Genomic DNA, 17,149 nt, shown 5'->3' with positions numbered 1-17,149 from the left:
ATAATTTTTATTCAATCCACCATTTAATTTTATTTAACCCCGAGATCAGTTAATTACATTCATAATTTTGAATCAACCATCCACAGACCCACATGTACAATAAACATAAGAATAAAAGAAACCCAGTTAAATTAAAAAAGAGAACTCAGCCACTTAATATGGATCAGCAGGATGTTACCTGTGATACAAATGAAACAAAGCTTGGTAGATGATACAGTTCAGTAGATTTTACCCAAATATGGCCACAAGTATTGCTGCACCTTTTATCTCCCTGTAGAGCTGATGAAACGAAAAGGCGATAATGACGTTGGAAAAGCAAACCGCTTTGCCTATAAACATACAACCATATAATCCCAGTGTTACACTGATTACAAACCTTTCATACAAAACAATAACATCTACCAGAGCCGAATTTACATACTTCCAGCTAACATACTGTAAGTTGGTCAGGTGGGAACCCATAAAGCATAACAAACCAAAGATACAGCACATCCCTGGAGTTAAACTGCTACAGTTTTTTGCTCTGCTTTTAAGTGTAAGGTCTTTAGTTTGGAGCACACATCCAGTCGAGCTACATTCAACTGGAGGGTTGCTACAGTATTTTGATATAACTGAAATGAACATGCTTCAAGTGATGGAAAAGTGGTGACAAATATACCGCTGGTTCTGGAAAACGAGACGTTTCTCATTATGCGATAGAACCGGAGTGAGCTGCGAACACTGAGACCTTCTAGAGTTAGTAGGATCCGTAGAGTGAGTTATACCTTTGTCGTTCGTTACTGTAATGATTAGCTTTGGTTGGCTGGTTAGCGTTAGCATCAGTGATGTGAATAATGATGTAATGCGCTGTCAGATGATCAAACCAATCACGTTTTTGATGGTGCTACAAAGTACAGAATTGCTCCTTGTTACTTACCAGGCTGGTTTTACATCAACTCATTAATGAAATGATAAAACAGTTTCTCTGTGACAGATAGACAGCTCCAAAATAATCTGCGCACTTTCACTAAGGGTCAAGAAATGACCAAAAGATTCGGTAATGTCAATAAAAGCTGAACATAGTGATACATATTTGTTTAAAAGAATGATTAAGAACATGAAAAATAAATGTCTTCTGCAACAAATGCACTTAATGACTAGGATAGACACCTTTGATTCAAAATGGAGCGCACCGTGTGCATTGCAGCTATTTAGTTCAACACATGTTGTAGAAAAGACCCACAGCTCAGTTTCTCCACAAACACACACACACACACACACACATGCTGAAAACAACAAAAGGCCTGCATTTTATATTTCGCCTCTGTAAAACTTCAAGATAGAAGTAGCACTTAATCTTTGATCCAGCAAACTGTACAAACGTTGATACAAAGAGGTGATAAAAAGATCACTTCTCGTTCTCGTTCCCCATGCGTTGAGCACTGAAAAGCAAAACATGAGGCGCCCACGACTCCAACCAACGAGAGCCTAACAGGAACAAAAAGGCCTCTGGGGTATACGGTCACATGCCCGCAGCCTGACACTTTCAGAGGAGACGAAGCAGGATGTGCAACCTGTCTGGAACAGAGTCCCCCACAGGACCCCAGGGCGAGGTGTGCACACGCAGACCTGCAACTCACAGCGACACCGCACGAGGAAGAACCGCTTCTTCCATGTGCAATACAGACAATTTAGGACGTGACCGGAAATGATGTCAAATGATTTTTCAACATGTGACCTTTGGTTTTAACATTTCAGAGCCTTGTTTTTGCTTTCATTCAATAAATATAAAAGAAAAGCCTCTATTCCTCTATGAGCAGTAGAAACACTGCAGAAGGTGACAACAGTGTTTCCTTATAACGTAACACACATGCATCAGAACAATGCGACGTTGATGTGAAATGTTGGCATTAGACCTTTGTTGAGGGGACACTGCTCCAGCTTTTAATCTTGATGTCTGCGAGGAATTGTTTAATACAAAGACTCAAACGCACAAACGAACAGTTCTCACGTTGATACATAGAAAAACACCTGCTTTGCTTTTCAAGGCTAATTGTAACTGGCTTTAAGAGAAACGCGGGGGGTGAAAGCCAGTCTGAAAATAAGGCCAGCTAAATTGCATAGAACTTCAGTTAGTGCACTGACGCATCAAAAGGCTGTGCTCCTTTCTTCTTCGTCAACTTTGGCAACCCTCAGCAGTTTAATCCCACCTGGACTCAGATAATACAGAAACAAACAGACGTTCCAATTTTGGGGAATTGACTTTGTGAAATGAATATTAATGCATATTAAAAACTGTATTCATTTGTTGTTCATTGAACAATAAGCACAGTGTGTACTATTTTCAATTCCTTTACAAAAAAGGACATTATTAAGGTAAGAATTTGTAGAAAACACTTCTAAATCGGTTTAAAACTGTTGTGAATATCTTTTTTCCTCCAAAAAAAAAAAAAAAAAGAAGCTCTGGACAATAATCCAGCGAGGCAGCAGTGAGGAAGAGCGCACAGCTCAGACTGAATCACCCTTTCCTCTTTTAAAAGCAAAGACGCCCACCACTACTTTCTAAACGACAGAAATAGTAGAAAAGCACCAGTTCTGGGTCAGCATCAATGAGCGCGACCATGAGAACGTTTACAGGTCTAAACAGGCCCAGGTTGAGAAAGTCCACCTCAGTACAGTGGAGCTGGACATTGAACCCCCGTGTCGAGGAGGAAGCAGGTGGGATCCGACCGTGCGGCCATCAACTAACTTCAGCCTCCGCGTCCTTGTCTGAGATCTCGTCCTGGATCTCGTCCGTGTTCCCTGAGTCGCTGCTGGCCACGGAGCTGAAGGAGGGGGAGCTCCCGCCGCCTTTGATCATCCGCCGGCACGTCTCCATCTGCACGTCCAGGCCCCTCTTCATGCTGCACATCTCCATGTACTCGTGCAAGTGGCGGTTCATGTCGCTCTTTGCCGTGGCCAGTTCCATCTTAAAACAAAAGCATTGGTGACGTATTTGTCGTCATTGCTACATCAGTTCGGGGCTTTCATCTTATATAACGTCTACCTCGATCTGGCCGATGGTCTCCTGGTACTCCTGCTCTCTCGTCTTGAATAGTGACTCTGTTTCATCGATAAGGCTGCCAAGACTTCCATCCTGGGAGTCCTTGGAGAGCACAGACAGACCCCTCATTCATCATGCATGAATACATGTCTTACACAGCACCTACAGCAGTCTGCACTCAGACGAACCGTATAGTCTGAAAAGGACCGCGACTACAGACGGGACTCACCGGATCAGCAGCTTCGCCGGCGCCGTCACAGGGGCCGGCGGCGGCGCAGCTCACCCCGGTGACGGCGCACGGCACGTTGTAGTTGGTGAAGTCCTCCCACAGCAACAGGGTCTCCTCGTTTTCCTCCCACGTCAGACTGTCGCAGTCGTCGTCGATTTCGAACGTCTCGCGCCTGGCAACAGAGGAGTTATCTGAGCAATGTCTGCGCAGGGCGGGCGGACGGGAGAGAGGAAGAGGAGGAGGAGGAGGAGGAGGAGGAGGAGGAGGAGGACAAGTATGACAGCGAGCAGATTCAGTAGAAGTGACACAGTTCAAGATGATAAAAGACAGAAAAGATTTTATGGAAAACGAGGAGTCACGCAAACCAAACAGAGGAACAGAAAAGAATATTTTGAAACAGAGCAATAAACAGGGTAATTCTAAAACTGCCACTGCAGCGTCTACAAAACAAATGTCTTACTATTAATATTGGCTGAGTTTTGCTGAATGGGCAGTCTGTCTGTTACACGCAATGCTCCTTATCACCACTAGGTGGCGATAAATGGAAGCAGGGCTGCTGCTCATTCATAGCAGACAGGCTGAGCTCCAGGCTGTGTGTGTGTGTGTGTGTGTGTGTGTGTGTGTGTGTGTGTGTGTGTGTGTGTGTGTGTGTGCGTGCATGCTTACAGCTGGTTGAGCATGCGTTTCATTTCGTCCGTGATGTTCAGCGACCCGGGGACCTCCTCCTCGGACAGGCTGGGGTCAGCGTCCATCTCTGACGTCTCCTCATCGGACACCACCTTGCGCTCTTTTCTTCTGCAGCAGGCCACGGCTCCCTGCAGAACGCACACGTGAAGATGTAAAGCTAATAAATGATCATTTAAAGCCAGTTTAGAACCATTAGGGAGGTGGAGAATGTGGTGTGTGTGTGTGTTGTCCATTAAGTGGCTGATATTTTCCATAACACATGCGACACAAAGGAAGCCACCATTTTGACTCAGACTAGTTTTACTTGGCGTTGAGCCAGCGATGTTTAGCCAGCGCTATATGATCACCGTGCAAACAGAATAGAGTCAGCACATCAGCATTCCACCGTGTGTGTGTGTGCGCGTGTGTGCGCGCATGTGTGCGTGCGTGCATGTGCATGTATACTGCTGTGTTTATATGTTTGTGCGTGTGTTGGCAGACATGCACACGTGTTTCCATGTCACTCAGAAACATGATCGGACGGTGAACTGCACTGCACGGACACCAGCAGCTTCAGGTCTTCCTGTGGTTCCCGTGGTTCCGGTCGGGCAGCTGGAGGATGGACTCTCACCTTCTCCGGCACCGACCGGGCCGGGCTGACGTTGAACATCTTCGACATGTCCTCCGAGTTGCGTTGCTGAGCCACGTCACACAGTTTGGCCGTGATGTCGATTCTCCGGCAGATGTCCATGTCCACCCTCCTGGCCTTCTCCTGAATCTTGGAGTCCAGGTCCGACATTTGCTGTACAGACATTAATAGATATTTTAGTAATACATATGCTAATCAAATTTGATTTCCTGCAGGAGTTGCCTGATCTGTGATAAGTGAATATTATCATCTGGTTTGAAGGATTTTTACCAATATTCAAACAATATTAATTATGTGTCATGGTTGAATATTGGCTTGGATGAAGAGAAAGGGAAGGTGTGTAAGACTGTGTCCTCTATATTGGAGCCTCCACTACAGACCACACGTCTTTGGGCGAGGACAAGAGGGTCTGGACTTGAACGGCACACAGGATGTAGACAGTAAGGATTCTACACATCCTAAGGCTGCCTCTGCGTCTATGTCACTTACCCGCCTCTGGGTTCAGATCCCACATCGGGTGAAGTAAAGCACAGGGAACGACACGAAACAGTGAATGTAAGCTGGATAAACAACATCATCTGACTGTATTTATGCCTGAGTAAGCAGAGGCTGTGGCCGAGCCCACTGCAGTACATTACAGCTGCATATCACCGTGGAGCAGACCTGCCAGGGAACAATACAAGGCTGCACAGAACGGGAAGCGCCGCTGGTCTACAGCCGCTATTTGAGCAATGAATGCTTCTCTTCACACACGTCCTATGAGAACCACACGGAGCGCTGCACAAAAACCCTGTACGCACGGCGAGGGCCCGGGAGGTGGGAGGCGCCCCGGCCTGTTTTCTACATGATGGAAGTGTTTTCGCTTCAGCGCCACCCGAACACTCACGTCGCTCATCAGGCTCTTGAAGACGACGAGTTCCGCCTTCAGCCTGTCCACCTTCTCGTTCAGCTCGTCCTGGACCTCCGACGACTCCCGGGCGCTCTGAGTGAACATCCCAGTTAAAACAGCCCACGTACCAATAAATACACAGCAAAGTAATGGTTGAGAATTATACTTATGGGTTGGAAAGATAGGAAAGTCCTATAAACAAAGATTACAGGAAGTGGACCTTATGAAGCACATTGGATATTTGATAATGTTTAATATGTAAATGCATTTAGGTGTAGCTGTTACACAGTGGTTCAGTTTTACATAACCACATTGGAAGCTGTTGAGCTGAGCACACAGACGTCTGGTTTCGTCTTCATATTGACATAATAGAACCCTGTGCAAACCTTGTATGTTTAATATGCTGCGGAGTGAGAACTACATGCAGGCCCATTTATGTCTGAATACAATAATACAATCTTTTACAGGTGCTCGTGTGTAGAGGCCCGTTTCTCGCTGGATGCTGTGACTCCCCAGAGTCTGGATCCAGTTCCAGCAAGCGATTTCCGGGCCTGACACGCAGCGCCACATCTGCCCGTGGGCTCTAAGAGGTTACGGACCTCGGGGGAGCACGCTCCACCTCTCTATCTGGGGTTTTTGCTGACCCACAATCGCACACTGTCACCGATCGATCTGTGCAAAAGCAGAGAGGGAGCGGCAGCACTCACGGCAGCAGCGCCGCTGGATCTGATGCCGGCCCCGAGCTGTGACACATTAAATGGCTTTCACCTGTGGTCTGCTGTGAACGGAAGCGTAACAGCGGCCTGTTGTTGATGCCTACAGTATATCTGGGCCAGCAGGCTCCTCTTAATGGGATTGTTTATCTAATCTGGTTTAACCCAAATGAGTTCACGCTGCAGAAAACAACGTAGGAACCAGAGCTGGAGAATTGCATGAAGCCCTGCAGTCGCTTCCTGTCTTTATCTGTGCTGTCGCGTCCACGCGTGCTCATGACTCCTGGCTCTGTGACTGAGTGGGATGTGCTTGACTGGTGCGTTGCCCAACCTGCTGCAGGGATTCCACGGTGGACTCCAGCTGCTCCCGCTTGGACAGCTCCTCCTCCCATCTGCAACACAGAGCACAGAGGTGGGTCAGTTACTGCTGGGCCCGGTCCCCGGGGGCCCACAAGACAGGCTAATGGTCCTTCTGTGGGGATAACGCTCCCATCTCTGGTTACCAACGTCCTTGACAGTGTGGGTTCACGCCCACTTTCCCCCCTTGTTTTCTGTGTCTGCTGATCTTTACAACCCGTCAGTGCCATTAAGGACGGATGGAGCTTTCCCATGAATAGTTGTTGAACTGCCGAGCGACTGCTAAGGGACATTGGAGCGTCAACACACCCTAAAGGGTGGAGCAGCTCTGCTGCAGCTTGAATTCCTTCATGCGAACTGCTTCATTCCTCATTAAGAACTTGGAGTCTGTGAATAACACTTTCACGCACATGAAACTGTCTTTACAGTAAATACATTATAGCAGCACAAAGCTAAATGCTAACACACAGTACTGGTGTTAAGGGTACATAAAACTGCAGATATTACTTCATGAGCTTCTAACACATCACGTTACTGCATAGTTTAAAACCTTTTTTAAATGTAATTATTTTATTAACTGATTCATTCATTGTAAATCTGAATTAAATGGTTGGTCCCTACAACCGCTTGGTTAAAAATAAGAGTCCGACCCCTCTATGCGCTGCAAACTATGTTTAGCTTTCCCTGTAATGAGTCAGATTCACTCTTTGGACTGTGGCAGCTGTGAATACTGTAAACAAAATTAGGAGCCTCTTGAATTGCTTCGCAGTGTAAATCCCACAAAAGGCAAACACAGCTGTGCTGCACCATCCAGGCCAGCGTGCTACTAATACAGGGGACGCGTTCGCCGGCTGCTGAGTCACGGGTGCTTCCGAAAGAGAGTCAGAGGCTCAGAATGAATGAAGACGTTGACGGTGGAGGATCTGAACAGGGAGGTGAGTCACGGTGGATGACGCGTGTTAACAAGCAGGTGGAAAACTGATACGTGGAACTTCACCTTATAGACGTTACCATGGAGACACAAACAAACAGGCATCACTAGAAACCTGCTTTCTCCCCAGACTGTTTCCATTTGCTGAACGTCGGCTAAGCTCTAATTAGAGTGAAGCAGCCGGCTGCCGCCGTGATTGAAGCCTTGCTCTGAAGGCTTCAGGTCACCGGAGTTCACCGCTCGGCTTCACTGGCGCTGTCATCTCCCCAATGACCGCCTCAACCTGTTCAATAGTGGGGCCAATAAATGGACGACATGATCCAATCGACCTGACGAAGCAGCGTCTCCCTCTGTCATCGCGTCAGTCTTAATGCCATGGATCTGCTGCAGCCCGGACGTCCACAGGCGAATGGAAACCGGGTCACGCCTCTGATGTCAGATCCAAACAGAGGCGACGGCAGAGGCATCCTATCGGGCCGCGGCGCCGGCGCTGCTGCACCTGAACGCGACTCGATGGGAGCGAACGCAGCCGTGGAGTCCTTACAAGGACAAAGGAGCAGGAGGGTTGGAGCCTGTGTCAGGTCACAGACATCTGCTTTCCACCAGACAAACAACCGAGAGGCCGAGGCCTTTAAAGGGGAAACGCTGGGAACACTTCGCCCAGTGAAACACACATGTTCAATAAAGATGGCTGCGGTGCAACGCTGAGCGAGTCTCACATCAGACGCTTTCTCATACAGCTGTTGTCTGTGGAACAATGGAATTCCTGGCGCGCTCGCCAGCTTCCACTCCCTGCCTCGTGTGGTTTGTCTGGGAGTCGGGCTTGCACGCGAGCCGCCTCAGTGTTTTCCCACCGCGGCGCCCGAGGACACGGCGCGGATCTGAAAACAGGGCGTGTGGATCCGAATGCGACGCCCCGTGTTCTCCTGCCTGGTTCCTCTTAACGACGCCCATGCTTCAATGGCACCTCTAATGATTTATTGCTCAAGTCTGAATCGCCTCTGCCAGAATCTGTTAATGAAGGCGCACATTTGAGTCCAGGTGTCAATAACATGACTTATAATTATTATTTCAAGAATTAGATCTGTATTTGATCCTCCAAACGTTGTTAACTGTTCTGTTATGCAACAGGTGGCAAAAAGAGCAGCAGAGGGAAGACTCTGAGGTGTGGTTGTGGATCGTTCCTTTAAAAGCCTCTGTTGCTCACAGCAAATAAGGCGCGAGTCGGACAACACCCTGACTAAACTATACGATGCGCTGGAAAGAGTTAGTGAGCGGAACGTCTTAGTAACCTGACATCACGCTACAAGCACGAAACGGATCCTCTGAATGAGAGCGAATGAAACTGAAGAAGCTGATTCACAGTGACACCTTTTCCCAACAAAGCGTTTGTGTGTTCGATGTGTGTTTGAGTCTGGTTTTATGCATTTTAGTTGCATTTTAATTTCTACATTGCTCTTTGTGTCTAAAGACTCATAGTTCGCGGGAATGTTTGGCGAGACACCAAAGGTCCCGAGGTCCATGTAAAGTAATTGTAAACAAATGCTCATCACATCACGGCGAGCAGTGCTCCCCACGCTGACGCTACGCCCTGGACATGGATTGAATGTTATGACGCTGTGCATTCTGTCAACTCCCCTGACTCCACAGAGTCAAGTGCGCGGTGGGATGTGAAACGGATCAGGCCGGCGGCTGAAGCGGGTCAGGAGCGCAGCGCTGGTTCCACTCCGTCGCCTCCGTCGCCCAGACGGAGCACAGACGCCAGCGGGCCCAGCAGCGTTGCTAAGTGACCGGACATATTTCTAAACCACTATCACCGTCGACCACATATTGCTGCTGCTAGTTGCTCTGCTTCCTTCTATGTCACGTAATGAAAGTATCGCACTGGCATTTTAACACCACAGAGATGTCATCATTAGGTTGTTCTGTGTTTCTGTCTATAGCTGATGTTGACTGTTGTCTATACATGTATGCGGTTGCAGTTTCCAAACCACACAGTTTACATTAAACACTGAATATTCAGTAGTATTCATAAATAGCTGACAGCCTGATGTCCCAGTGTTCTGTGTTATATGACCTGGATGTGCTGCATGTTTCATTTGCATTTAGCAGCTGTTGACCAGAACTGGCAGCATGAGCTCCAAAAGACTGTTCAGGCAAGTGAGGGAGGCCTTTATGAGGCTGAACCAACAAAAGGGACTCACTCTGCTCAGGTTCAGCCAAATGATGCTGAAGTGATATAGCGCCTTCACACTGCAGATGGATAAAGGCCCAGAACAGGCAGCAAAAGCTACCAGAGACATGCAGACGACACACTTTTCCACCTACTGACGACAGAAAGGGCCACAAACAAGCAGCTGCGTCCTGAATGAGCTCCTTTGAACATTTAAGAGGCGTCAAGAACAGGGATTCTACTATGAATGGATGATTCCTTTCAGACTCAACAAGACGATGACAGAGAGCAAACTCCAGAAAAAAACTCCTGACAAACCCGACTGTAAATAACTCACAGGGAGGTTTTAAAATATGCCGACCGTGACCCGAGAGGTCAGACTGGGGAGGACCACCCCCCCAACCCTCCACCCCCGCTCCTTTATCAGCCTGCAAAGCTTTAGCTATGTGAGGACTGTGAGAAGTGTTGGCGATAAGGTTCTCGGAGCATTCTTCTATTATGAGACAGTTCCTTCACAGAGGACAAACAGAGAGGAGCAGTGAGGAAAACGTTCCCTGAGGTTACTAAACTCCCAAATGCTAATCACTATATTTATATTTATTCCTACATTTGCTCTGCAGCGTATTTGATAGCTTCATTTGATAGAAAGTCTGAGTTTCACGAAAGCACATCTGCTGCCAACATCTGGATGCCTATAAGCTCTGAGACAGACATACAGTAATGCTGTAATCCATGTTTGTGTTGGGGGATCTTTAGGAATCACTGACTTAAACAGTACATGTAAAGTACCGTAGGTCTTTAACCAGCAAAACGGCTGTTGATGGATTTCAACAATGAAGCTGTGAGGAGCAAGTTCAGGCACAACAACACAACTAACGTCCCCGATGTTCTGTGGAAAACAACGTGGGGTTTTAATGAAATCATTAGGGCTGATCAAAGCATGCGTCTGAATAGAGGGTTTGGTTCAGCACCAGCAGATCCTCCCTTCATGCTGATGGATTGACAGATAACTGGGAGTTGGTGCAACAGGTCTAATCTCCAGGCCTGACTCGCTCCAGAACCTGCCCGGCTTTTCACCATCACATGGGAGTGATCCCGACCCGACTGAACCGCGCACACGTGCGGTCTCGTTTCCTCCACCTCCTTCCAGCTCCAGCGACTCCGGCCTGAGAGGAGCCGTAAATGATTTTGGACACAAGACAAACACATAAATGTTCACAGGTAATTACACCAAGTTTCCAACAGGTTCGGACTGGGCGCACAATGAAAGCGAAAGATGATTGCCTTCAAAAGAAATGATGTAAGAGTTTTTACTGGCACCTTCAAGCTGGTGAGATTTATTACTTTGATTATGTTTATAATAATAGACAGTTAAGTGTCTTTAGAATAACCTTAGTTTTGGCCCCCAGGCTATTTATTTAACAGACGTTTCAAGTAGAGGCATTCGACTGCACAAAGACAACAGAGGCCTAACATGTAAAAACACTTAAAGCCAGAAGCCTCCCTGTGACTGATACTTGTGACATGTCCAGGCCGCGTCAGGGTGGAGCTGCGGCGGCAGTGACGGCCCATTAGAGACAGAAAGAAGATGGAGATGTTCTGCTTTGGAACAAATCCTGGGTCCGGGGCGTGTTCGGTCAAATTATGTGAGGCATAATAGATCCAGGACAAACCACCGCTGCACAAACAGCTTTAGTAGCTGTGGGTACACACACCTGTGGGACGGACCCCGGGAGCTCCTGACCACAGGCGTCCCAGCCCACGGGCCCGAGGCCGGATTCACCCATCACACGGCTCAACGCTGTATTGTGATCTTTGGGAACGGGACTGCGTTTGTTTATAGTGCTTTTGTATCTGGGATTTTAAAACAGGTCATTTATACAACACACATGACAGGAAGCATCTGCACCATGGAAACCTCTGACCTAAATATTGGATGAACCAACATATCAAATAATGAAGACGCATCATAATTCTAATCACATTTCTATAAAGCTAAAACATTTCCCAAAGAAATTTCATGTGCCTGACAAACAGATGCACTCTGAATAAATTAAGCTGTTAAAACTCCCACACACTGTTTTTCTATCTGGCACATATGCAGCATTTAATACTATGAAATATGTTGTGGCTTTTTCGTTTTTATGAAGTCAGCTCAGTGCATCAGCGCATTTGGAGGCACAAGGACTTGAAAGGATTTGAGAGAAAAGTCTGAAGAGAAAGTAAAGGGCATCTGTTAAAGGAGCGGGCGTGAATGAGCATCACATCTGACGACTACAGGCGCAACAGCGACACACACGTCCTCCGCTTGGCTTCACGACAAAACGCTGCACGACAAAACCCGACGCTGCCGCCGAGCACCTGTGCAGTCGCTGCGCGCGGAGTCAGGTGCGGTCCAAAGCGTTCAAATGTGGCAATGCACCACTGCGCTCGCGGTGTCGATACCCATGAATAATCAACCGCAGCTGCACAGCACGGCAGCTCAGAGCCCCAGCGCCGTGCACACAGAGGCCCAACGACGCTCCCCTCGGATTCTTTAAAACAGAAAATAGAACATGTGTGTGTAAAAGGAATTCCCTTTTTTCTTATTAATTGGTCAGTATTGAGGACATTGGTCTTGTGAGCCCTTTGATGGTCCTGGCCTCCAGGTTGAAATGTGCCCACGTTTATTAAGGAACACACAATCCAAGTTGTAACCACAGTATTAAGAATATGAAGTGAGCAACGGAGGCTCTTGGATTCTAATCCAGGCCTCAATAGTCTTAGCGACTGAACTCTCCCTGTGCTTCTCTCGCTTTATCTCCCTGACGTCTTCCACCTCATGAGGCCCGGGTGGGTCATTCGCTGCGTGCCAGGATGTGGCGCAGGGCTGGCTGGAGGCTGGAGGATCTGTGCTAGGTGACGGCTTAGAGAAAATCCCTCTCCTGAATAGACGCCCGGATTATACACAGAGCAGGTCAGCAACAAAGGCAAACCGGGAGGCCGAGGAGCTCATGGAGGCAGAAAGTTGCTATTCACGGAGAAACGTGAGATCTGACACACAATGCAGCCTCTAGGTGTGGAGCTCACCTCCCCCCAGCAATTAGTCGGTTTTAAAAAAAAAAGAACGATGCTCAGCTCTGCCTTTGGCCTCTTTTAAGCACAGGAAGGCAGATCAAAGCCTCTGAAAAGTTTCTTCGTTGCATTGATCCACGTGCAACTAAATTCAGAGTGACGTGAATTATTCATGCGGACAGAACGTGCCCAGGAGGCCCGGACGCGGTTCTGGTTCTCTGTACTGAGCCCGTCCACGTGCTGCGCTCCAGCAGGGCCGTGGTTCAGTCTCTGGCCACTGATGGAATAAACAGCTAATTAGGAGCGGCCACAGCAATACGTGAGGCTTGAAGCATAGAACTGAACTCCGAGTCCTCTCATTCGGATCTGTGTCACGCTGCAATAACAGTATATGACGTATAATAAAACTGCGATAGGCCTGGAAACATTCTGCAACGCTGGGCCTTAATAATCTTGATTGCTCCACATGCTGTGAATTCAGGTATCCTTGTCGCTCAGTAATGCAGGTGTAACTGATGTGTTTGTCTCCCTACAGTCATTTGCATGACAGATAAGGCTGTAAGTATCTCTGCACCCAATGGGGCATGTAAATTTTAATCAAATGTGCTTTTTGCCTTTATTGCCACATACAGTAACACAGTGTTTGCAGACATGCTGATCAGTGTCAGTCAGTCACTATTGCATGTTAGTGGCTGTTGATGGTGGCGACTCGCTGGCTCCCTGGTGAGACATGTCACAGCAGGGGGTTAAGAACCGCGTGGACGGAGGCCGCGGCACCGGCGCCGTCCTCCGCACGCGTGTTTGTCGGTGTGTGTGTCCGAGCTGTCTGATTCATGAAGCCCATTCTCAGACGACTGTATGTTTGTTTGTTTGACCACGGCCACAAAGAGTTTAAAAGCTAAGAAAGAAAGTGAAGAATGTGGCCTAAATCTGGCAAAGAGCTTTACCAGATTAGAAAACAGAAAACATCACTTTGTTCATAACTTAACTTCTTATAGGTTGAAGGTTTAATTGTCATCTGAAAATGCTGTAATTCAGGTTCAGGCTGTTTTTACTTTTTCACTGGTTGGTGCCCAACCTTTTAAACGCCGCACTTCACAAAATGAAACAAACTGGATGTAGGTTGATTTGTTTACAGCGCTTCAAATATTTCTTTAGATTAAGTTTAACTGCTGAGACAACGCTGACTTTTAGACTTGTTGTATATTCTTGGCAAACTTTCTACTGGTGACTTCTTATGTATTGACGCACCCATTATACAATGAAAGACTAGTGACTGTGTTACAAACAGCAGCGTATCACACCATTTGGCCTCAGGCTCAGAAAATATCTTGATTAGGAGGAGCCCTGTAAAATACAAGACAGTAAACAGCCATGTGCTTCACAGTGGCCGATTTAGAAATGGACCAACAGGCCATTTATCTGTGTGTGTGTGTGTGTGTGTGTGTGTGTGTCCACCCCCGTACAGCCTTCATAAATCACCCCCGCGGTGTGGGAGCACTGGGTGGGGGGGGGTTCGTCTGCGTCTGCATGACACAGACAGAGCAGCGAGGGGTGGAGTGAAGGACGAAGGAACGGCTGAACACAAAGAGCTGAGAGCTGAAAAGGCCCGGCGGGACGGGGCTCGGGCCCTGAATGCTGAAACGTGACTGTGGTGAAGAGGGTTTGGACTGGGAGACGGGCAGAGAGCGAACGGGGCAGCGAACGCCGCGCTGATGCAATTATTGAGCTGAGCAGTGAGGGAAGGAGGCAGGGGATTGATTACCATGATCACCAGGCAGTAAAAACAGGCCAGGAATGTGTCTCCTTCCACAGCTCTCACCATGTAAAAATGATGGGAAGCTACAAACGCTAATGAGAAAATGTAAACAGAACATTTAAAGTCAATAAATGCTTATTTAAAAAACTCCTGAAATCTCTATTTGGAGGTGAATAATATTAATAAATGTGCAAAGTGAAATAACCGCATTACTTTATTTCCTGAAGCTCTAATTAAGAATGAACTGAGGTGCCTGTTTCTGTGACTCCCACATTTTAGACTTGAGCTGCAGCAGTTTTTAATCTGGCGGCTGTCCCAGTCTCCGCTGTGCATCATCGCCGGCCCAAGTGCACAAAAAAGGAAATGCTGGTGTTACAGGGGGGATGACTAGACAGGATATCGAGTTTCCCAGAAAAGCGGGAGAGCTCACATTCTGTGTCACTGAGTCAGTGGCCTCGAAGGGAAGCCGGCGTCGGTGGTGCCGACCTCATCCAGGGGACGGAGGCCTGTGAAAATGCCTCAGCGCTCGAATCACCGTGGAAACAGAAGGGGGGGGGGGCGGTGCTGGGCGGGTGGGCCTCCAGCAGCCAGCGGTGCCGGCCAGCAGACACACGGGTCAGCGTAGGACGCGGCAGCCGGGCCTCGAGGAAATGCAGCCACTATGACTAACGATTAGGAACAATTGGTGGAGGCCGACCCCGCGGGACAGAATTTCCTCAGGAGCGAGGGAGAACCGGGATCAGCTCGCGCTCAGATGACTTTGTGCCGCTGACACCCGGAGCGGCCGCTCATGTGAAACACAAGCTCGGGTGCGACTCTAGCGCCGTGACGTCTGCCGGGGAGACGGAGGCGCGCGGAGGAGTGAGAGGTCGCACGGTGGAACCGGCCAATCAGAGGCCACCGCTGTGACCTCTCAGCTGACTGGGTCCACACTCAGTGAACTGCTGTGTTTGCTGGTCAGTGAGTGAGCCGAACCTCGGAACCACCACAGGGTACGTCTGGACCCCCACAGCACCGGGTCCAGACCACACTGACCCAAAGCAGGCCTCGCATCAACGCGCTGTGATGTCCTGCATATTATCACCCCAATGCATTGCATGAATAAATGCTTTGACGTGTTTTACTCACTTCCTCCTGTACTCGTCTCTCTCCCGCTTGACTTTGGCCAGCACGTTGTACAGAGCCCTCAGCTCCGGGGTGATGGTGTCGATCTGGACCCCGACCCCGTCCGGGTGCGTCCACGTCACCCCCGGCCCGTGGAGGGTCTCGTAGCGCTCGCCGTGCCTCCGCACGTGCGTGAAGCTCCAGATGGTGCCGGGCAGACGCGACTCGGGGCCGTCCGTCTGCACGGCCACTTCGCGGGAGTAAAGATGTCGGTACTGCGGTCTCTGCAGCGCCTGCTGCAGCTGGCTCTCCAGCAGCTTGTTCCTCCTCTCCAGCTCGTGGACTTTGGCGAGGAAGCAGCGGAAGCGCAGGTTGAGCGTTTTCAGCACATGGATGTTGGAGCCCAGGTCGTTCCGCAGGGCGCTGGTCACTGCGCCCGAGCCCGCGGGGACGCCGCAAACCGATCCGGGCGGAACCTCGTGGTAGAAAAGCGAGTTCATGCTGGAAAAAAAAACACCCACGGCTCTGCCAAGTTCAAATAAACCAAAAACCTGTTGTTTTTTTTATCTCTGCATATTCTCTTCGCAGTCCGACTCCCCTAATTTCTCCCTGCGTCGCAGTGACCAGTGTGGCCCGTGCTGTATATTTACCCCAGATTCTAACATGGACCCCTGCGGCGAACGAACCCCAAAAGTCCTTTAGGAGGCACCGCGGGCACCATCATCCGAAAGCGCGAGAGCTTTGACGCAGAGCGCAATGAGCAGCACCGCTTCCCGTCACCCTCATCTCCGTGTGCCGTCGCTGGGAGCTGCTGATGCTGCGAGGGTTCTCACACGCGCACACGCGCGCACGCACACGCACGGTCTCGGGAGCGCAGTCCGCCTCGTCTCGTTGTCATCCCCGGTTCACCGTCGCTCGATCCATGTGGGCCGGCAGGACGCAGCGCCGCAGAGCCCGGCCTCTCCGTGGCGTCCGCGGATCATGTTGCAAAGTGCTAAACTAGGCAGTATCATCTACATCAGCCCCTCCCACATCCTCCCCCTCCCTCCCTCCCTCACACGCCCGTGGAAAGACACGACTCACGCCGTGCACAAAGCCGGACGAGTCTAATTTACAGGCTCGTTCTGTGTTCTTTGTGCATTTTTTGTACAAATAAGACCCGCTATTTTATAAATAATAAACTTGCTCCTAAACGCAAAATAAAAAATGCACTGACAAACTTATAACACGATTAATACTTAAAATGCGAGAGTTCTACTTCGAGAAGTCAAAGCAAATAAACACCCGGATCTTTAAACGTCTCATTTCGTGTGGTCAAAAGTCACACTTCTACTCAACACGAGTGGCGAATCAATGAACAATACAAATAAACGTGATCTAATCATGCCCATCACGCTTATTTATATTTGTGACACAAGTCCTGCTTGCGCTGCACGTGCACGTTCTCAGTTTCTAGATTGGGAAAACTTTACTTGAAGGTGGAATCAATCTGCTCACAAAATCATGTTATTAACCCCGCAGTCCAGGATATTACATAGGTGTATACGTAAAGTGAAATAACTTTGTACAGTTATTATTAACAAATAACTAAATTTATAAAGTA

The 17,149-nt window shown here is 48.7% G+C and overlaps 1 protein-coding gene across 2 annotated transcripts; it reads right to left on the bottom strand.

Moving 5' to 3' along the window:
* Positions 1 to 4: 4 nt before the first annotated feature.
* Positions 5 to 16,540, bottom strand: iffo2b (intermediate filament family orphan 2b). Of its 2 annotated transcripts, none has more exons than XM_041070889.2 (8): positions 15,571 to 16,540; positions 6,500 to 6,560; positions 5,453 to 5,548; positions 4,549 to 4,719; positions 3,918 to 4,066; positions 3,252 to 3,453; positions 3,026 to 3,124; positions 5 to 2,947 (listed from the first exon to the last, which is right to left on the bottom strand). In XM_041070889.2, exons 1-8 carry the CDS (start codon positions 16,044 to 16,046, stop codon positions 2,720 to 2,722), a joined length of 1,482 nt encoding a protein of 493 aa, XP_040926823.1. In that variant the 5' UTR covers positions 16,047 to 16,540; the 3' UTR covers positions 5 to 2,719. The 2 variants fall into 2 exon arrangements, with proteins under 2 accessions (XP_040926823.1, XP_029006898.1); XM_029151065.3 differs by having other exon boundaries at positions 3,252 to 3,423; positions 15,571 to 16,539.
* Between the last annotated feature and the right edge of the window lie 609 nt (positions 16,541 to 17,149).

Source organism: Betta splendens, chromosome 5 (assembly GCF_900634795.4).
Source record: "Betta splendens chromosome 5, fBetSpl5.4, whole genome shotgun sequence".
Classification (NCBI taxonomy): Eukaryota; Metazoa; Chordata; class Actinopteri; order Anabantiformes; family Osphronemidae; genus Betta; species Betta splendens.
Note: the sequence above shows the minus strand (reverse complement) of the source record. Positions and strands in the feature narration are given on the sequence as shown.